Source organism: Ailuropoda melanoleuca, chromosome 3 (assembly GCF_002007445.2).
Source record: "Ailuropoda melanoleuca isolate Jingjing chromosome 3, ASM200744v2, whole genome shotgun sequence".
NCBI classification, from domain to species: Eukaryota; Metazoa; Chordata; class Mammalia; order Carnivora; family Ursidae; genus Ailuropoda; species Ailuropoda melanoleuca.
The window spans coordinates 53,909,751-53,932,285 of NC_048220.1; the positions used below are offsets into that span (position 1 = coordinate 53,909,751).

At 41.5% G+C, this 22,535-nt stretch overlaps 1 protein-coding gene across 2 annotated transcripts in view; it reads right to left on the reverse strand.

Annotated features, from left to right (window-relative positions):
• Positions 1-22,535, reverse strand: part of ARSB (arylsulfatase B) — a 163,341-nt gene that overhangs the window by 137,915 nt on the left and 2,891 nt on the right. For both annotated transcript variants that reach the window (XM_034656414.1, XM_034656415.1), the window contains exons 2-3: positions 9,268-9,454; positions 4,700-4,890 (exon numbers count right to left, since the gene is read on the reverse strand). In XM_034656414.1, coding sequence (XP_034512305.1) covers positions 4,700-4,890; positions 9,268-9,454 — 378 coding nt within the window. The remainder of the gene's footprint in view (positions 1-4,699; positions 4,891-9,267; positions 9,455-22,535) is intronic.

A 22,535-nucleotide genomic window follows, 5' to 3' on the forward strand; every position in this document is an offset into this window, starting at 1 on the left:
GCACACGGCGAAGGAGAGAAAGGAGAAAGACGGCAGGTTATTCCCAGGCCACAAGTGATCTCTAGAGGTGATGGCCAGGGTGGGGGCTGGGGAAGAGTTCTTATAACCACATCAGGGGAAAAAAATGCTTCTCGGACCATCACTGGAGAGTCCTACAAATATTCAGTATGAAAGCATGCTATCACTTTGTTAAGTACAGCAAAACAGTACTGGGAAATCTTTCCCATAATTATTCCGTAGGGGGCTAAAGACAGGACCGCTACTCTCAAGGGTCAAAGGTATAAAACTGCAGCAAGTCCCCCACTTTTCCAGGGGTCAGGCTTCTTTGGGTTCAGAAGGAGCACAGCTGAGAAGAGGGAGTGAAATCCACCTCTGAGGGAAGAGGACCATGACTGTCTCAGGCCAGCAAGGGCCTCACACTGCTGCCAACCACGTCCTAGAAACTCGCAAGCACAGATAAAGGCGTTCCTCGAGCACAACAAGCTATCTTTCCCCCCACGTCACCAGCAGTCACCGAGGGCCACGCAGTGTATGGGTGGACAGACACACCCATCAGTACGTCTCTGGCTCACAAGGAGGAGGCAGAACAATGTACAGAGCAGCCCTTTTAATACGGTGAGGCCGGGGCCCGGGCGACACGACTGAGAGCATCTCCTCCGATACTGTGAAAAGCAAGTTCCAACACTCACAAGGTGAACTTTATCCATGAAACAACTCATTTCTACAGCGCTAGGCATAAAACATTTCAATACTATTTTTAAATGAAAAAAAATTAACAGAATATTGTTCTTTGTACTACATGGTGGCCTAGTGGAAAGAATAATTAACTAGGTTCTCTACAACCGGGACCCTGCCTGCAGCCACCTTGTTGTAGGGCTCCCCCAGTGAACACACACAGCCAATTTCCCCACACCTGCCTGTGTGGGTTCAGCTCACGGTTAACCCAAAGCAAGCAGCTGCCATTCCGGGCACAGACTCAGTATTACTATGCTCTCTACTGACTTGAGTTCCAACCCACCCACGCCTTGGGCCTTTGGAGACCTGTGGGCGCATTCCGACCTTAGAGACATCACGATTCAAAACACGGCAGTCCTGGAGCTGCTTTGGTTCTCCGTGGACCTCCAGGCTTATGCAGGAGCCTGATTTTTTCCTTGCTCCTTCTTGGGTCCAGGTCCCTCCTCTGACCAAGCCAGTTACAGCAACCCTAACTATAACCCTTTCCGGTTCCTTAGGAATATAAAACAGAGTCCTAGATGTGAATCCTGACCAAATGTTTAAGTATTACACAAAACTCTGACATTACCACCTGAAGTTATAGCATATTGATAAGATGTTAAGTGTTCTTTTCCCTTTCTTACTACGCCACACGACTCCTAAGATATCTACTCTGAAGATCCTCACCGCGCTAAGAAACCAGTCAGGAAGAAAGCTTTACTTTCATTTCTTTAGTATATTTGCCTAATTTAAAGTATAAATTTAAAACATATACGATGCATTTTTAAATTATTGCTCTATTGTTGACTTTCAAATTAAGACATTTCTTTCCAACTCATGTCAGGAAACAGTGTCTACCGCTAGAAATTCACATTTGCTTTAAGAAGCTTCTAGAAGATTAGGTTGATGAGGCGACCTTTGTTTTTATTCTGCAAAGTGTTGGGGGGGGACTATTTTTAACTGAACGATATGCAATGGACATGTTGCTTTTACACAGTAGTGTTAGTACAAAGGGAATTATCCTAGAGGAAAAGAAAAAAAATTCCTTCCCAACACATGTGCAGTGGCTATTACCATATCTCCCTGAATCCAGCACCAACTGTGTTTCTGTTACAAAACAGCTCCATATGCTCTTTTCCCCTCAAGTGCTCTTTAAAATAGGCACGTTTTTAAGATGGCTTGTGGATACTTTGTGTGTATTTCTTTAATGATTTCCAACTTAGGACAAGTTGTCTATGTTACAGTGTATATATAGCGCCTAAGAAATAAGCAGAGAATTAGATTCAACACTGGGATAAAATGAGGAAAAGCGCAGCTCCTGCAACTATGTGATGAGAACTGAAAATGTAAACGTCTGCATTTGGTGTCTTAAACAAACATCCTGGGGCTGGTCCTCCGTGCTGATTACTTCACTCATTTATGTCTACGCTTGAAACTTGACCTTGAGGCTGTTGGGAATGCTGGACACAGCTTCAGAATGTTCAGACGCTGTCAGAAAATGACCATCCTCTCATCTGGCGATTCCCATAACGCTACCTATGAGCCGCCCTGGATGACTAACACAAGTTTGGCTGGCTTGCGAGCTCTTAGGGACTCATTTCCCTCCGTCCCTGTGCTTTCTGCACCACACCAGATAAGGCAGCCCACCCACAAAGAACCATTTCACCCAGCTGCTTCCTCTTACCCGCTAAATGTTACGGGCACCGTGAGAGAATACTCCATTGTTGCCTAATGGGAACTCGTTTTTACCATATGCATGTTATAGTTGTTGCATGATTAGGGCAGAGTTATACTGTAAGTCTGTAAAAGGCAGTTGGCTTGAGCTTGTCCCCCTGTGTTTGAGGGGAGTCATAGTGGCGGTACAATCGAATCAACAGTGGGAGGGAGGGAGGGGCAGAGAGATCATTAAATACCAGTGACACCCTCCCACCAGCACCAATAAATCACAATATTTGTTATTGGTCTTTATTACAAGCTTTCCAGATGAGCCCAAAATCCTGTCAAGATTGGAACCATCAAGCTGAATCATACACTGGGGCTAATAACCTCTAGTCTTGGATATGAGCTGTGAACTCGGGATGCCTGTTGAGTGCATTGAGCGCTCAAGTCAAACAGCATGGGTTTGAGTTCTGCTTTGGACTCTCAGTAGCTCCGTGACCTTGAACAAGTTTCTTGTTTGCTTATCTTCAAAAGGGCGCCTAACTCAAAGGCCAGGACAAGAACCACAATTCCCTTAAGACCTTATCTTGTTTTTTGGGCTTTAAGCACGATCTATAAAACACCAAGCATACAGAAGAAAACGGAGAACCTTAGCCAATTACCTAGCAGTTATCTTTCCAACTCTCTGAAAATTGGTTCAAATCGACATTTTTTTTTTAAAGATTTTATTTTATTATTTGAGAAAGAGAGAGAGAGAGAACACCCAAGCAGGGGGAGAGGCAGAGGGAGAGGAGAAGCAGACTCCTCGCTAAGCAGGGAGCCCGATGTGGGGCTCGATCCCAGGACCCTGTTAAGGCAGATGCTTAACTGACTGAGCCACCCAGATGCCCCAGTTTAGATCTAGATTTACAACCTGCATATGTCCGCATATGTGAGAGAATGTTTTGACCAACCATGTTCCACGGAAAGCATGGCTACTCCAAGACGTCAGCATGTGAGGGTGATAAAAAGCCCAAGGTGGGGCAAAATTGAAGACAGATACCAGGGAAGACTCCCAATACTGCATTAGAATAGGCAAAGGCATAGCCAGGAAAAAACTACATCAAAAGGGAAGCACCGGCAAGGTACCACCTCTGAACAGCTATATAAACCTAAATCCAAATTGTGATCTGCCCTGAGGCAGTAATGGTCAAAGTAATTATCAAAGAAGCAAAGTATAAAAAACTGGGAGCACAAGATAATACTGCACATTCTGTAATTTGATGTATCAGGGTCTTACTGAAGGACTAATTTCATCGGTGTACTAATGCAATTCTTAAGCCACCTTTTGGGCCCAATATCTGACAACAATTTCAAAGGTATATTTAGAGAATTTAGCTTATGAAGCTAACTCTAGGTTAACAACAACAACAAAAATGTTTAAGGCAATTCACACTTTTTTCTATTTTTACCTTTAGATAAGTCATAAGATTTTAGTACATGACATACACAATGGCTTCAATGTAGTAAATGTGAAAAACAGGCTCGTCGGTATACCATGTTTATGAAGTGAAAGACTTAATATTGTTTAGACATTCGTTCTCCCCATGTTGGTCTACGGATGCAATGAAATCCGAATCCAAGCAGGAACTTTTTGGTAGAAATTGACAACATGAGAATGCAAAATATCTAGAATAGCCAAAATAACCTTGGGAGGCCAAATACAAAGAGGACTTGCCCTGAACCCAAAGTCTGTCAATCTCTTAACAGAAAGTCACCCATAATACAGCCTTATCTTATACACAAGCCTATCATTTTTAAAAAGTCAATGTGCTAATTGCTTACAGCACATGCACATAATTCACCAAAATAATAAAACTGTATTTCTACTAAAACACTGTAGACACAGTATGCCTCAAAGTGTCATCTGGGGACCCTTGGTGTCAGAATAACCCTTGAGGAGTTTCTTCAATATGCTGATGTATGGGAGCGCTGGGTGACTCGGTGGGTTAAGGATCTGACTCTTGATCTCAGCTCAGATCTTGATCTCAAGGTCGTGAATTCAAGACCCACATTAAAAATAAATAAAAATATAAATACATACATACATACATAAACTGCTGATGTATGGATTTCCCCCAGACCCAAGGAATCAGACTTTTAAAGAGGGTCTCTAGGAATTTCTATTTTTATCAAGCTTCCCCAGGCAGATACTGATACACTCCAATATTTGAAAACAACTCCCCCAGAATTAGATTTTTTCCCAAAAAAGGAGCTTTTTCCTATGCTCACCTGAAGAGATGCTATCTTAACACAAATTTGATACCAATAAAGAAGCAAGACTTACCTTCTCTGGTGGATGGTTAGTTATGAGGGCTGTAGCTCTTTCGGTAAATATGTTTGTTGAATACATATTTTTATATCCTGTTGCAACTTCTTCACCATCTCGAAAATCAAGAGCACATCGTGTGACATTGAGAGCGTCAATTAATGTACAGCGCTCATGGGAATAGTAATCTTCACTACCTAGGAGATATCCTACAACAAGAATGGGAGATGAAAGTAGTCAGCACAGCATAAAACTTGTTAAACAAACTAATGTTTCGGCATTTAATTGCCTAGTGCAATTGATGACCCATGACAAAGCTAATCAGAGCACCACTTCTTAACATCTCTATATGTGCTAGCAGGAGGCATTAAAATACCATTGTAAAAAAATTCAAATCCATTCCTCCTCAGTCAAGTCTTCAGAACACAGGGCTCCGTCATGTAACTCTCAAAGTGGATGATTCCAAGTAAATCCATTTTAAAAAATCAGAGTTCAAATTCAGTAAAGGTGATCAAATCTTCATCTTTTAAAACTATCTAATGGCAAAAACAGCATGCAGTTAATGTGATTTCTTACAAGTTTTTACTCTGAGGTAATCACATAAACGAACACAAGATTCAAATACTGTCCATATTGACCTTGGGAGACTGGCTTCAAGGTTATTTATAGAAGCGGCTCTAGGAGGAATCATCTTTAGTCAGATGCTGACACCCACTGGTGGAAGACACAAACTTTTCCAAACAGGAGCTCTAAACAATTTAACAGAACCAAAAGATCAAACTAACATGGGCACTGAAAGTAGATTTTTCTACCAACCACGATCTCAGTTTTGCCCCAAATGTAAATGGCATCAACTGCTATCCCACATTTGAATGTAAACATGAAAGGAAATGGGTTTTCTCAACCAAAGCTGTCTCTGCAAATGTTCTACGTGTTCCTAAAATATTAAAATAAGCTGTGGGGCATATTGTATGGTTCCATTGATATGAAACGTCCAGAACAGGCAAATCTATAGAGACAAAAAGTTATGTTAATGGTTGCCTAAAAGGCTGGTGGGGTTGGAGGAAAATGGGGAGTGACTGCTGATAGGGAAGGGGTTTCTTTCTGGGGTGATGAAAATATTCAACAATTGGATTGTAATGACAGTAGCACAACCCTGTGAATTTATTAAAAATCAATAAATTGCACACTTTAGTTGGGTGAATTACATGGCGTGTGATTTATACCTCAATAGAGCTTTTAAAAAGAAATAAGCCGTGCTGGACTCTGAGCCATCTCCTGACAAAAAATGCTTGTTAACCTTAAAATGAGGTGGGTAAAATTGGCCTAGCCCTTTCTTCAGCCCTAAGCAATTTCTATAATCACAATCAAAAGCCTTACACAGTTTACATGAAAAATGAATTCATTTTTAATTAATTTCCTCCTTTTCCATGATTCAATAAATTCAAATTCCTGAATACAATGAATACCTTTATCTGCAGACCACTTTTTTTTAATTTAATTAATTTATTTTAGAAAGAGAGCGAAAGAGCACGAGCTAGTGGAGGGACAAAGGGAGAGGGAGGGAGAATCTCAAGCACATTCCATGCTGAGTGTGGATCTGGATGTGGGACTTGATCTCAGGAGCCTGAGATCATGGCCTGAGCCGAAATTAAGAGTCAGGGGCTTAACTGACTCAGGCGCCCAGGTGACCCAGACCACTTTTTAAATGATAATCTTTTCCTCTAATGTATATAACAGAAAGGGAAATCAAATGTGTTTGTTAATTAGTAGATTATAGAGAAAGAAATGTATCCACAAATTGATCTTAGCCCTTATATGGATGATTAGAGAGGTCAGGACACTGGGGTTCTATTTGGAATTTTTAATAACTCCTGGGTGTTTAGAGCTTGAGGTAATCACTTCAGGTTATTTCTCTGTAAATGTAAACTGTTGTCTATCACTTCAGAGAATATAAGCATAGGATACACTTGATTAAAAGATATATGAGGGTGTCTGGGTGGCTCAGTCAATTAAGTGTCTGCCTTTGACTCAGATCATGATCTCAGGGTTCTGGGATAGAGCCCTGTGTCGGCTTCCCTGCTCAGTGGGAGCCTGCTTCTCCCTCTCCTTCTGCCCCTCCCCCTGCCTGTGCATTCTCTCTCTCAAACAAATAAATAGAATCTTTAAAACAAAAAAGGTGTAAGAATTATAGGGGTGCCTAGGTGGCTCACTTTAAAAAAAAAAAGTAAGAACTATAAATATTAAAAGGATATTACAAATATGAGAATTCCAGGAATAGAACTATTTATTTACATACGTGGCCAGACTGATACCAAACAACCATGTGGCAAACACATACAGCTTTTCCCACAACAGTGATTCACAAATTTGCATTTAGATGCTCAGCCTAGAGAAGATGGCGTCCTGTGCTTTTTTGGGGGGAAATCATAAAATACTTTTTGAACAACTAAATCTCTGACTTTAAGTTTTATTGAGCTATAATTCATGTGCCATACAAGTCACCTACTTAAAGTGTACAATTCAGTGCTCTTTAAGGCATTCAGACTTGTGCAACTAGCCCCACAATCATCTGACTGATTTTTAACAGAACATCTAAGTCATAACAGTGACAACAGCTGCATGGTCATTATCCCCCCACCCCATCTACAAGTCCACATGAATGTCGAGTGTTCGTTCATCTGAATCCTCAGGCTTCTCAATTCTCATAAAAGGATATGATTTTCTTCTGTCCAATATGTGACTTCGGTTTTAGTAAAAAAGTTAAAATGTCTGTAGTCCTTCCTCTTGCCAGAGTATAGGTATTGATCCGTCTTTCAGCAAAGGTCTGACTGAAAACTGTCAAAGGATATTCAGTCTGTTTTCTCCTCTAGAACATCCAAAATGACAAAGAGCTCTTACACCCAAGTCTGACTTTAACAGTTATTTGAGGATGCGGAGGCTATGTCCAGGTTCACCAAGAAAGAATGCCTTGATTGCTCAGCAATGTCTGCTAGAGAACCCGGACGGGAGCGGGGCACAGAAGGTCTCCTGCCTGATGTCCCTGCATCTCAACTTCAACCCCGGATCCAACACAGTAGGACAGAGCTGTGTGTTTCTACTGCATTGTTTGGGCCCCACAGAATCACTGAAATGCACTTTGGTGCTCTGGTCTTACCCTGAATAAAAAGGAGTGCCTCAAGAAACACGTACAAGAAAATCACCACTATATTACTAAACTGCTGTTTTTGAGGATGTTGTCCACCTTACCTTCTCCCAAAGGAGAAATTTCTTAGGTCTCAGAGCCAGAAAATGCTTTACTCTTCCTGAACATCTGGTTTCCATTTATCTTATAAATAATGTGACTCTTATAGCTCTTTTTTAAAAAAAAATTTTTTTAGTTGGTCATAAGAAATTCCAAGTCGCAGAGTTCGATGTGAAGCCCACCTACAGACAGGCAGTAGTTTCATAATTTCGTGCCACACCGCAATTTCATCTTTCTTTACTCACCCTGATTTTTTATTCTATTTTTTTTAGGATACTGTTTATTTGAGAGAGAGAGAGAGAGAGTCCAAGCAGGCAGGGAGGGGCAGAGACAGACGGAGAAGCAGACTCCCCATCGAGCAGGCAGACTGAGGTGGACTCGATCCCAGGACCCCAGGATCATGACCCGAGCCGAAGGCAGACACTTAACTGACTGAGCCACCCAGGTGCCCTCTATTTTTTTTAAAATTTTTATGTTCAGCGTGTGTTCCTTTTTGGATGTGGCAGGTTGTAAATAAATGAAAAGGCAAATGAGAGGTAAGGAGGTAGCTAAATAGCCAGATAGAAAGTGCAGTATGAAAAGAACTTATCAGAAAGACACATAGCCACTAGTAAGATAAATAGGCTGTTAATTAAAACATAGTTTGTACAGGTTAAAAGACAGTAAGCTTTAAAACTAACTTAACGTTTCACATTTTTTGGGGCTATCAAATCCATAAATTACTTATTTCTTATTATCCTTCCTATTACCGTTGGTTATTTGCCCTCCCATTTTATTCTTTTGATTGGTCTTCCGCAATCTAGTGATTTCAAAAACAGATCTTACAGAAGGGGAGAAGGATGCTAATGGAAAAGAGTCTCCTCTACCATCTCCAGAAAAAAAAAAAGAAAAATCTTTGGGACAGTCCATGGAGGGAAAAAAATATTCTGAACCTTTGTGAAGGAAATATTCTTCTATTGGGTTTTGCCTGGAATTTTTCAAAAGAAAAGAATTTTTCAAAAGATAGCCTGGAATTTTTCAAAAGAAAGCTGTAACCCCTTTTGGTAATAAGGTTCTCTAAGAGTACATTGGTCCTGGGTATGGAGACAGCAAATCTTCAAAGGCCCCAACACGGCATTTAATACCCTGGCAAAGGTCCGTCCCTGCGGGCAGCTGCCCACCACGAGCGGAGTGCAGAGCCACGCGTACGGAGGTGGTAGCAGAAAGCTGCCCCACGGCAGTGCTGACGGATTCATTCTCTGTTCAAGTTTCCAGTCATTTCACTTGATTACACTTGGGTGTGTTTTTACGAGAGGGTTGCAGCTAGTCTAAGTTGTAAAAGAAACATGTGCATTTCCATTACCAAAGTAAGTATCAAATCCTCGGCGGGTTGGAAGGCATTCTTTCCGGTACATTCCCAGGTGCCATTTTCCGACCATATGGGTGGTGTAGCCTGCTTCTTTTAGAAGCTGGGGCAGCAGTTTTTCATCCAGAGGGACACAGCTGGGCTGACAGGGCCAGATTATTTGGTGTTGTAAACCTGTGTGGATCTTAAAGAGACAAACGTGAAATTACAGATTGATGGTGTTGAAACATCCCAAACAAGCAGAGAAAGCGGTGGCTTAATTTATTGGCTACCTCTGCGGATTGGACCGTTGAACTCTATTCCTGTACCAGCTTAAGGGTATTTCCGAATGGCACTGTACTCGCTTACTCAAATAAGCTAATGGACATAAACAGGATTGGAAAACAACGAATAAAAGCACTCTAACAAACATTAGATATTTTAACAAATATTTATCAAGGAATTATGTTAGAAACCATTAACTTAGGATGTCACTTCTTCCCTCAAAAAAAGTAACCGTAACATGAAGTGTGGATCTATCAAGGAAAAAGCGTTTCAATTTTGGTGCACATGAGAAATTCGTGTTTGGTTTGGAAGGAGCTTCTGTAATCTTACAAGATTTGATTTTTTTTAAGGGTTATTCAAAAATACGATGAAAGTAATGATTTGCTTTTCTTATTCTGCTTTATGGAAACCATAATTTCAAGGGTCAGTGACCAACTTTTTCTTAAGAAAAGAAAAGCAGCTATCTGACCCACATGCTGGGAGTGGCTCACACAAGTATGCCCGGGGCACAAGCACCACGCAACAGTCAGCCTTTAAGAAATGATCCCTTGTTGAGTCTCGGTGTGATATTAAAATAGAATATCCACAATTACATGAAAAGGCTAGTAGAAGGACCCTTCCTTTTCCAACTACCTGTGTGAGGCTAGTGAGGCTAGATGTTCTTCATAAACTTTTATCAGAGCAATAGATTACAACAGATTACAACAACCTAGCTATCTTGTATTAATAGAAGACACATACAAAAATACAAAACAGTATTACTCTTCTCATGTAATTCTTATTTTGGATAATATAGTTATTTTTCATTAAGTTATTTATGTTAACATGTAACGATTATTACTGCTATTTTTCAATGAACAAAAATATTTTTAAATTTCTATTTTAATTTCTGATACGGTGAACTTTGAAAGGTGTAACCCACAGAAACACAAGCTCTTCAGGGTCTATAATAATTTTTAAGCACATGAAGAGGTCCAAAGTAAGACCAAAAAGTTTGAGAATTGATGTTATAATATCCAGGATCGGTCCTTGCAATGAGGGAAATAAAGTAGGAGAGGGAGATGGTGACAGAGGTGATTTTTTGAGAGGGTGACAAAAGAAATCCAAGGAGGAGCTATTTGAACAGGAATATGAATCAAGTGAGAGAGTGAGAGAGCCTTGCAAAAATACGAGGCAAGGATAATCTAGGCATAAGAAATAAAAAGTGCAAAGGCCCTGAGCCCTGAACTTGCTGGATGAGTCTGAAGGCCAGCATGGAAGCCAGTGTGGTCCCATCACAGCTCCTGTGCTGGTGGGAGGCACGTCAGCCCTGCTGGGGCCCAACCAGAGCAGAGTCCCCCGGGGGGTTCCGTCCTAGCCTGCCCAGCCCACTCCCTGCCCGCAAACCTCACACGTCTTCTTGTTCTGGCTTAGCCAGGGAGGTACTTTCCTTTGTGTGGAGTGGGACTAGGGTCTCACATTCAACTCTGCAGTGGACACAAGCCTTCTCTAGAAAGGGCTAGGTACTCCTGATTTCCCTAGGATAAATGGGGCTCTGGGGACACAGAAGGTGGAGAGAGCCCGTTCTCAACCCAAGTTCTAACTCCCTGGCCTCCGTCAGCTGTCAGGTAGGTTGCACGCAATTATTAATAAATGGTAAAAGTGTGCTTGCAAATGCTTTACTGGCTTTTATAATTTAAGGCAGAATGCATAAAGCTCGGGAATTGAATCCCATCTCAGCTCTAGCACCAAGGACATACTCAACATTCAAAGAGTCCCATAGTATTAAACGTAAGCTTTGTTATTAATAGCATAGCAAGCCTTCCCCACTACATTGCACTTTGCTTTCTTGAGAGATGGCGTGGCATCACAGACTACGTACCCCTAAGCCTGGAGCTGCCCCAGGAGCATATCATGGTGCATATGAACACCAGATGAGAGGTATACTCAGCTACTCGTCTCTAGTTTTGCTGGCGTGATGGAACGCTAGCTAATCTCTGAGTTTCTCAATTCAAATACTGACTTACACAGACCAGATTCACAGATGTTTACATGGCAATAAACAGATACAAAGGAGAAGCCAAAAAAAAAAAAAATTCACACTTACAACCTTTTTTTTTCTAATTTATTATTAGCTACTATTGACTAGCTTTTTCATAAGCTTTAACATTGCCTTGCATTTCATTTTTTGTGGATCTTTCCAGAACCAGCACTTTGGAGTTGCACTTGCCATTGCTTCATTTCCTTCTATCTTTCCATACGCTTTTAAAAGAACCATATAGGGGCACCTGGGTGGCTGAGTCATTAAGTGTCTGCCTTCGACTCAGGTCACGATCCCAGGGTTCTGGAATCGAGCCCCATATTGGGCTCCCTGCTCAGCGGGGAGCCTGCTTCTCCCTCTCCCCCCTGCTCGTGCTATCTCCTTCTCTCTCTCTCTCTCAAACAAATAAATAAAATCTTTTTTAAAAAAGCTTATCAAACTGTATACTTTACATATGTACAGTTTATTGTATATCAATCATACATCAATAAAGCTACTTAAAAATAAAAGTGAATTTATATGTTCTATTAAGATTTTTATGCCTTTGGCACACCTGGGGTGGCAGAGTTGGTTAAGCGTCTGCCTTTGGCTTGGGTCATGATCTCATGGCCCCTGGGATCAAGCCCTGCATTGCCTCAGGCTCCCTACTCAGTGGGGAGTCTGCTTCTCCCTCTCCCTCTGCTCCCCACGCTCCCCGCCCCCGGGGCCCTCGCTCATGCTCTCTTTCTCTCTCAAATAAATAAAATCTTAATAAAAAAAAAATTTCTATGCCTTTCCTAGAAACCACTGGACACCTCCACTAGGGTAAGTGCCGGATGCCTTCCACTTGCCTTCCAAATCTACATTCTGCCTTCTGTCCTGCTCTCTGACCCGGGAAGCTACCTGTAGGAACCAAATCATAGGGCTCTGCACCTTCTGTCTTCTGACTGGGTTCAGCCAAGGGGGACCCCTGACAGGAAATTAGAGGGAGGGAAGAGATGAGTGGCTTTGGACTGCCAGATGTGTCTCTCTGTATAGGCCATCCAGAAGGCAGCCTTCTCTATATGACACTCTTTGTCTCTAAGTTCTCTCCTTCCCTCCCTTCCGGTCCAGGGCTAGCAACAGCTCCACACACCATTACTTGTGTTCCCCTTCCCCCAATTCACACTTTTTTGAATAACTCCCTTTATAAATAAACCTCTCTAAATTATCCTAATTTGAATGTGCCATCTCTTTCCAGCTGGGATCCTGAATAATAACGATGCTACACGATCCCGGCTGGGGCAGGAAACATGGCTCTCAAAAAATGCACCCACACACCTCAAATCATAGAAGGATTCTGTTCATGGTTAATGACGTGAAATTTACTCAACAGAAAATTAATCCTAGGTTCAAAAACTTTATAATCTATACTAATTGGCAACAGTGCAGGATAAGGAAAGATAGTATTTTAGGGAACCCAAAAGACCCAGTGGAGATAAATGCTATGTGCAGATTTCTTTAAATGGAAAGCTCATCCATCACACACACACAATTCACTCTGAGAGCTATGAGCACTGCCAAGGGATGCTGTGTGATTCGGTTTTCCTAGTCCATGGGCATCAAGCCAGGTGGTCAGCTGAAGCCTGTTTCTATTATCTACAATCATATGGAGCAGAGAATTTGTTCTTTTCAATTCCCGAGAATTTATTTGACAGAGCATTTTTACGGCATTACTGGGGAAGCGGAAGCCAAACTCTGGATGACAGCCAAAAACATGTTTTTAGGCTGTTCAAACACTATTTGAAGTAAGGAAGCTGTAATGTGTAGAGAAGCAGTAAACAGGCCAACGCAGTAAACAGGCCAACGCTGAGCTGCTTCCAGCCGAGCACTTCAATCAGCACAGACAACCCCACACCAGGCTTCATGGGGCACGATGATAACAGGGCACCAACAGGAATCAACAAGAAAACAAGTGTCCTTTTGCAAACACAGCAGCCCCTACGACAATTCCATTCTAACACCCCTCTGCAACGTTCAGAGAGCATGTGGGAACGGAGAGGATTATATAGATAATACAGGAGAGTCCAAAGGAATTACTCTATACCGATCACGTGTGGCTCTCTCATCTTCCTTCAATCAAAGCCTCTTTCCAAAAACAGCTTCTCCTAAGACTTTACTTAACCATCAAGGCTTTCCTGCACAAAGGCAAAGGGTCTCTATAATCCGTGAAGGACCTGGCTTGTCTCTAGGTTCTTTCCATGAGATAACTGATGAGAATCCTTGTGTGTGTGTGTTTTGCCACATATAAAATTTATTTGATCCTGTGAGTTATTCCAGCCTGTGTAGACATAGAAGATACTATCAGTGTAGTCTCACGAACGGAAAAAAGAGAAAGGCCTATCTCCTGGAGGGAGAAGGGAAGACCCTCAGAACCTCTTCCTAGCCCCCTTTAAGAGGTCCAGGCAGTCTATGGGTGGCGCAGTCATTAAGCGTCTGCCTTCGGCTCAGGGCGTGATCCCAGCGTTCTGGGATCGAGCCCCACATCGGGCTACTCTGCTGGGAGCCTGCTTCTTCCTTTCCCACTCCCCGCTGTGTTCCCTCTCTTGCTGTCTCTCTCTGTCAAATAAATAAATAAAATCTTTAAAAAAAAAAAAAAAAGAGGTCCAGGCAGTCTAGTGATTATCTACAGGGTTTGGAAGTTCAGAGCGCAATATTTCAGCTCCGCTGATGATGAACTCTCCCAGGGGCTAATGAACCACTGCTACATATACGGCAATGAATGCCGTTTGTCTCCTAACTTAATAATGCTGAGATGATATGCAGTTGAACAGAAGGAAGATTCTGTCCTACCCATGGGACCCGTGCAAGAGGAACTCATACCCTCCCTGCAGCCACGGATTGGTGCACCTCCTGGACACTACTTTAAAACTCGGAAAAACAGGCAGCCCCACCCTCCCCCGTGTATGTCAGAGGGCTGAGAGGGAAGCTTCCTGACGGGAACACAGTCACAGAACGCGCTGGGGGCCGGCCGGGAGTTCAGACGTCCAGCCTGCATCTGAGCCAATACACTACACGTTTCCACCACGGTCAAGTACCACTCATGCCACCTTAGGGTTTCTTCCTGGAGCTGCCCCACAGAACAAATGGATGGTGGAGAATCTGCTCCCTCCCCCCCTTAAGCCTTCTAAAACACAGTCAGCTGCCCAGGCTGTTGAAGCCAAGAACTACAGAACACACATTATGTGTGTTAGGGGCCTGACTCTGCCATCTGGCCTAGTCCTCCAGAACTCGGCCTGCAGAGCTGGCCGGTGTCGCTGACAGTTTTAAGGGTCTATTTATTTTGGTGTTGATTAGCGAAGAGTGTAAATCTCTGCCTTAACCCACAAAGGGATGTTGTTTGTAAAAAGAATAAACAAGGCAAAAACTGCGTCCGTGCTTTCCTCTGTTTCAATTATAACTCCAACCAAAAGCCCAAAATGAAAAGGTGGGAAAATATCGAGGAAAAGAAATTTTTAGTAAAGTGATATGACTAAAGAAACAAAAACAAAGAGAGTTACCAGACAGTGACAGCTTATGTTCAGAGCAATTCTTGAAATAAGAAACCTCAAAAATCAATCAGCAAAAAACCCCACGAGTCAGTGGGTCATATTCCACTCAGCCCCAAACTTATTTATTTCCTCATTTCCAATTATGTGGGAAGTAAAATATGTAAGACATGGAATTGTTCCTTTCAAACATTTTCAATGCTTGCAGAATATGGCTTCCAGATGCCCCTTGCCTTCTGGGAAAATGTTCTTGGCTCTGGCGAGGCTTAGGAAAGAAACCTGGCTTCAGCAAAACAAAAGCCCTATCAAATCAAGTCATCTTCAGGTCTCCCTGCATTAAAGCCCGGATGTGTTTTAGTAGGGGGCCGTCTTATTTGTCACTATGGAACTAATGCTCTTCTGTCCCTCCCCTAAGGAAGCACGGGAATGGAAGCTAAGAAGTGCTTTCTCTTCAGAAACACCTAGGTCCCTAGACTGCATGCTCCTATCTCTTACTCCTTGGGTGCCATTGCCAGAGGGTCCCATGAACACTCCCAGTTTGTCACCTACTTCTTTCCCCAATCACTCTATCTACTTCTTCTAGCTCTTTACTCCCCTTTGCCCCACTTCTAGCCTTAGAATCCAGGGACAGGCGACCAGGGACAGGAGTCCACTGTCCACAGGAGAGGCAAGCAGGTGGGGGGTTGATAAAGGATGCGCAGGCCTGACGCTGAGGGCACTAAAGAAAAGAAACAGGGAGGTGAGGGCATTTTCAGGCAAAACTCATTCCTCTTCCCGTGCAGGTAAGCAATGCCGATTCTGCCTGGAGCCAGGGGTCTCAGCTGCTCACATTCTTAAAGCAAATGTGAAGCAAAAGTCAACAATTACCCACAATACTGCTGCACAGCCTCCTTCCTATATTTCCTGTCCAAGGTTCTGCGTCAGGGGTGAGTGAAAAGCCCTGAAATGTCTTGTCCATTTATCAATGTGATTAAGAAAAATGTGACTCGGGTCCCTTAAGGATGCAACCCTGGAGTCATCTTTCATTGCTTCTATTCTCTGCGAAGGCTACAGAGTTCTGGTGGCGTGGGCCCCTCGGTTCCCAAGGTAAGAATGTTCCCAGTTGACGATCAAAGTTACTTCCCTTACTTTTCTCCTAGAAGGAAATGTTCCCACTAAGGCCTACTGCTATTGTTACTCTTTAATCTTTTTTGTAGAAACGGCATGTCAACCATACCCAGGGAAGACAGCGAGCTTGAGCTCTCAGGAAATGCTCAGCTGTTAAAGTACTTAGCACATTCATTCACTTAGTTGTTCCACACTGACTGTTTCTCTAGGCCAGGGACAAGCAAGGCCGTCTACTGGAGAAGTCAGACTTGAGAACAAACAACCACACTGAAAATGTGTACTAAGAATACAGAGGTATAACGAATATTTTGTATTGAATAAAATCAATTTGTAAGAATACAGAAATTTAGCATTTTCAAGTCTTCTTTTGAACTAAAAGCACTATACAAATTCTATTAGAAAAGCTGACAGATTTTTATTTATTTGACCACCTTTACAAACATCTTTAACACATATTTTAATTGGAATATATCTGACATATAACATTGTGTAAATTTAAGGTGTCCCACATTTACACATTGTGATGTCATTGCCATTGTAGCAATACTTAACACCTCTCTCATGTTACATAATTATCCTTTCTTTTTAGTGGTTGGAATCATTAAGTTCTAGTCTCTTAAGCAAGTTTGATGCTTATAGTACCGTGTTGTTGTCCATAATTGTTGACTATGCTGCACATTAGATCTCTAGGTCTTATTTACTGCTTGTTGCAAGTCTGTACCCTTAAACAACATCTGTCCTCTCCTCCCACCCCATGAAGGATTTTTAAATTAATATTTCAATCTTGAAATTTCAAACAAGGGGAAAGTGAATGTAAAATCTATTTCATTATATGCACATCATGCCTCTAAAGGATACCAAGAAAGTAATAAACAGGGGTTCCATATAGGAAGGAGGGCTGAGGGCCAAGATGAAAAGATCTTTTTTTCTAATGCAAACCTCCATTTAAATCTCTTATATGTGAAAGTTTGAAAGTATTTCCTAAAGACAATTTTAAAAATAAGCTTACTTTTAAAAAAGGTGGGGGGGGTGGATAAAAAATTGAATTCTAAGTGGAATAACATGTATATAAAGAAGGCCACAGGGCACATTATTGTGGTTCCTTAACACATATTTACTCTGAACACTGTTGGATTAGAAATGTTCTTATAGTAGCCTTCAATGTAACGTCACTATGAAAACCCAAACAAGTAAATTGAAGTTTAATATTTTATCATGGGCAGGCTGTAGGAGTACAGGGAGACCCTGCCTCCACCTCTGAGCTCCCAGCGTGCTTTTCACACCCTCCTTAGCTCAGTTCCAGCCAGAGACCCTGTCGCCATTCTTAGAAAGAGCTCACTACAGCCTCGGGGCCTGCATTTGGCTGTCCCTCCCATTGTGTTCAATTCTCTTTCCCAGGATCTCTGAATGGCTGACTCCGCTTCATTTAGGCCTCTGACCCTATCTTCCTGGGGCAGATAATTTCTGCCCATAATTTCCTGAGTCACTTAGCAATTTACCTACTTTATTTTCTTCTCTACATTTATTGCCAGGCCATTTAAATTCACCTAGCTTATTCATTTGTTTATGTGTTTATTCATCCCCGGCTGGGTCCCTCCTCCTCACCTCACCTCCAACAGACTCCAAGCACCAGGAGATCCCCAGAGTGTAGCACAATGCCCAGCATAAATAGCTGCTCAATAAATACTTGTTGATTGAAAGAATGAATGAATGCATTAGACTTCATGGTGATGGACTGAAAGCTTTCCTCTAAGATCAAGAATAAGAAAAGGAGGCTCACCCGTGCCACTTCTAATCCACATTGCACTGTGGGTTCTAGTCAGGGCAATTAGGTGAGTATCCAGAATGCAAAGCATCCAGACTGGAGAGGAAAAAGCAAAACTATATCTATTCTCAGATGACAGGCTCTTGTATATAGGAAATCCTAAAGGTATCTCTCTCACACACACACACACACACACACACACTTTTAGAACTAGTAAGTTCAACAAGGTTGCAGGATACAGATCAAATGTCAAAAGCATTTCCATACACGATCAATGAACAATCAAAAATGAAACTAAGACAACAATTCCATTTATAACAATATCCAAAAGAATAAAAACTTAGGACTAAAGATAAACAAAGAATTGGAAGACTTGCATGCTGAAAACAACAAAACATTATTGGAAAGAAATTAAAGAAGACCTAAATAAGTAGAAACATATCTCATATTCATAAATTAGGAGACTTCTATTGTTAAGGTGGTAATACTCCCCAAATGGATTTGTAGATCAATGCAGTCCCTATCAAAATTCCACTGCATTTTTTACAGAAATGGACAAGGTGATCCTAAAATTCATATGGAATTGCAAGGGGCCTAGAACAGCCAAATCAATGTTTAAAAGAACAAAATAGCAAAAGAATAGTCTTTTTAACAGATGGTGCTGGAACAACTGGGCATCCACATGCATCCACATACCTCAAAAAAAAAACCCAGAAAATTAACTAAAAACGGTTCAAAGACCTAAATGTAAGAGCTGAAATTATAAAACTCTTAGAAGAAAATGGAGAGGTAAATCTTTATAACCTTAGTGGTTTCTTAGATATGACACCAAAAGCACAAACAGCCAAAGAAATTAAGTTGAACTACATCAAAATTTCAAACTTTTGTACATAAAAGGATGCTATCGAGAAAGTAAAAGGAAAAAATATTTGCAAATCATGTATATGAAAGGAGTTTAACATCCAGAATATATAAAGAACTCAATTCAAAAATGACAAAGGATTTGAGCAGAGATTTTCTCCAAAGAAATGTACAAATGACAAATAAGACAATGAAAAGATGCTTGATGCCATTAGGGAAATTCAAATCAAAGGCACAATGAGATAACACTCCACACCCACTAGGATGACTAGAAGGCTATAATCAAAAAGATAGTAACAAGGGTTGGCAAAGATATGGAGAAACTGGAACTCACATATACTGTGGGAATGGTGTATCTGCTATGCAAACAGTTTGGCAGCTCCTCAAAAAGTTAAACATAGAGTCGCCAAATGATCTAGCATTCCACTCTTAGGTACATAACAAGAGAGGTGACAAAAAAAATATATGTTCACACAAAAACTTAAAAAGGTTGTTCACAGCAGCATTATTCACAATAGCCAAAAGACAATGCCCATCAACTGATAGATGGATAAATAAAATGTTGGTATAACCATACAAAAGAATATTATGTGGCCATAAAAAGGAATGGTACATGCCACCATATGGATGAAAGGATATCTACCGTATGACACCGTTTATATGAAATGTCCAAAATCAGCAGATCTATAAAGGCAGAAAGTAGAATAGTGGTTGCCAGGGGCTGGGGGAAGAGGGGGATGGGGATAGACTGCTAACAATTATGGGCTTTCTTTTTGGGGTAATGGCAATGTTCTAGAATTAGACAATGGTGATGGTTGCACAACCTTGAAGATATACGAAAAACTGATAAATTAGACACTTAAAATGGTGATTTGATGGTATGTGAAAAACAACTTAAAAAAAAAAACAAAAACAGAGTACAGGAGGGGTGCCTGGCTGGCTCTGTTAGTGGAGCATATGACCCTTGATCTTGGGGTTATGAGTTTGAACCCCATGCTGGGTATAGAGATTACTTAAAAATACAATCTTTTTAAAAAATAGAGTATAGGAAAATTGGCACTATCTTAAGTTGCTGGTGGGGATGTAGATTGATACAACTTATTGAAGTACAATTTTGTAGGATTTCTCAAAATTACAAATGCATCTACCCTTAAGCCCAGAAAAAGTCCTTTTCTAAGAATTTATCCTACAGGTATATTTAACCACGTGTAAAACGATATATAGCAAAGGTACTGACTTCAGCTTTGTTATATCAAAAGATGGGAAGCAATCTATATGAACATCATGATGTGACCAGTTAAATAAATTATTATATATCCATTTAACAAAATATGATACAGTCATAAAAACTGAGGATGCTCTTTTAGTAACAATGTGAAATTATTTCAAACGTAAAATAAAACAAACATGAGAAGAGTATGCTACCATCCATATAAAAAGAGAGAGAGTAGCTACATACGTATTTGCTTGTATGTGCACAAAATACTTTTCAAAAGATATACATATACAATTGGGATAGCACTGCTTGCCTCCAAAGATGGGGAACGGGATGCCTAAGGAACAAAACAGCCGTAGGGGTGTGTGTGTGTGAGTTTTGTGTGCACGCACGCATGTGCATAGAGATTTTCAGTAACTTCTGAGTTTTCAAACCATTGTATTTTCTCTTCAGAAGGATAAACAAAATATACACCAAAAAATATTTTTAAAATAAGGAATGAATGAGTTATAGGGTTGTGGGAAGAACAAGGTACAGAGACCTGAATTCTAGCCCTGAATTTACCAATAACCATTTACTTCCTCTGCTGATCAGTCTCCCTCTTCCTGCTTTATCAAACTCCATGCATTTTTCTACCAAAGTATGCAGGTTTAAAAAGGTTCATATGTGAGGATTCTGAACGATTATACATCTCAGTATAAAAGGCTGGGCTCAGGGGCACCTGGGTGGCACAGCGGTTAAGCGTCTGCCTTCAGCTCAGGGCGTGATCCCGGCGTTCTGGGATGGAGCCCCACATCAGGGTCCTCCGCTACGAGCCTGCTTCTTCCTCTCCCACTCCCCCTGCTTGTGTTCCCTCTCTCGCTGGCTGTCTCTATCTCTGTCGAATAAATAGATAAAAATCTTAAAAAAAAAAAAAAAAAAAAAGACTGGGCTCACATTCCCGTTGAAACAAGTTTCTGGCAGCAGAACGAGTAGCCAACATTGCAAGGCGCCTAACGCTGGCAAGAGTAATCTCTCTTTCCGCCAGCAGATGGGGTCAGTAGGTATGCTCGTGTACATTTGCCAAGTTAGAAACCTGCTCTAAGATAACAGGGCCTTAGAGTCAAAGAAATGTAGAGCTGGAAAGAGCTTCAGAGTTCAGCCTACCTCCCATATTTTACAGATGTGGACAATGATGTCCAGCAGGTCAGAGTCTGAAGACTGGAACCCACATTTCATTATTCCCAACCAGTGCTCTTCACCAAATACTTTAATAAGCCAAAAACCTAAAACTCAGAATTTAGGGAAATTCAGTTCAGCCAGGCTAGGCTTAGTTATCACTTTACACTTTTCTAAAGTTACATGACCATGGGAAGGATGAGTCTCTAAATATTCTATTAAAAGACGATTATTAAGTTAACAGATAGAACTGTTACGTATTTCTTTCAAGTACCTAATTTTGAAACAGTCAACAAATTTCCTCATTTTAGTGTCTAAAATTTTGTGCAACACATGACTCGTTCAGAAATAAAACCTCTCCCCCTATTTTCATTTTCCATTCAACATAGGCAATTTCTAAGTTGAAACATGATGGGTTAATTTTTTGTGGTCGAGATGTTTGGAAACGACCCAAACATCCAAAAATAATGGATCATTTAGTAAATCTGCAGCAGCTCTTGTGATATTTCTAATAATTCTGAGTAGGCAACATAGTATAGTGGTTATAGAGCCACATTGCCTGGCCACATCCTGGTCTACCACTTACTAGCCCTGTAACCTTGGGCAAGGTTCTTACTCTCTTCCAGCCTTGGTTTCCTTGTTATCAAATAGGGATAAAAGTAGTCCCTGGGACACCTGGGTAGCACAGCGGTTAAGCGTCTGCCTTCGGCTCAGGGCGTGATCCCGGTGTTATGGGATCGAGCCCCACATCAGGCTCCTCCGCTGTGAGCCTGCTTCTTCCTCTCCCACTCCCCCTGCGTGTTCCCTCTCTCGCTGGCTGTCTCTATCTCTGTCAAATAAATAAATAAAATCTTAAAAAAAAAAAAAATTAGTCCCTACCGCAGGGGGTTGCTCAGAGAAGTCAATGAACTAAAGTGTAAAGTGCCCGGAATGATATCAGTATATAGTATCTGAGGGCAATGAGGCTCCTTAGTTCTCCCTGAAATGTTGGCTCCTTTAAAAAAGGATGCTTGCTAGCCTGAGGTAATTTGTAATTGGGCCTCCTGAACTCAGAATAAAACAGGGGAGCAAAGCCAAACAAAATGTCTGGGGAAGCTAGCTTGCTCCACTGAGTGGTCTCTGAACTGTTTCCGAGTACACAGCTTCCGCCCTTCCTTCACTTCTTAACTACAGGGTTCTCTGCACACGTTTTTGCTCCAAGATGGAATGGTGGCGACCGGGGGAGAAGGATATTAAGGGACAAAAGCAGCAGTTTCTTAAAGTATGGTATTTGTTTTCCTATTCAAGTCTGTTGGAAGAGAGGAAGTTAGAGAAATGAATGGCCCTCCCATTCTTCTGCAATGAGTTCAGTTCTGTTATTTCAGAGCA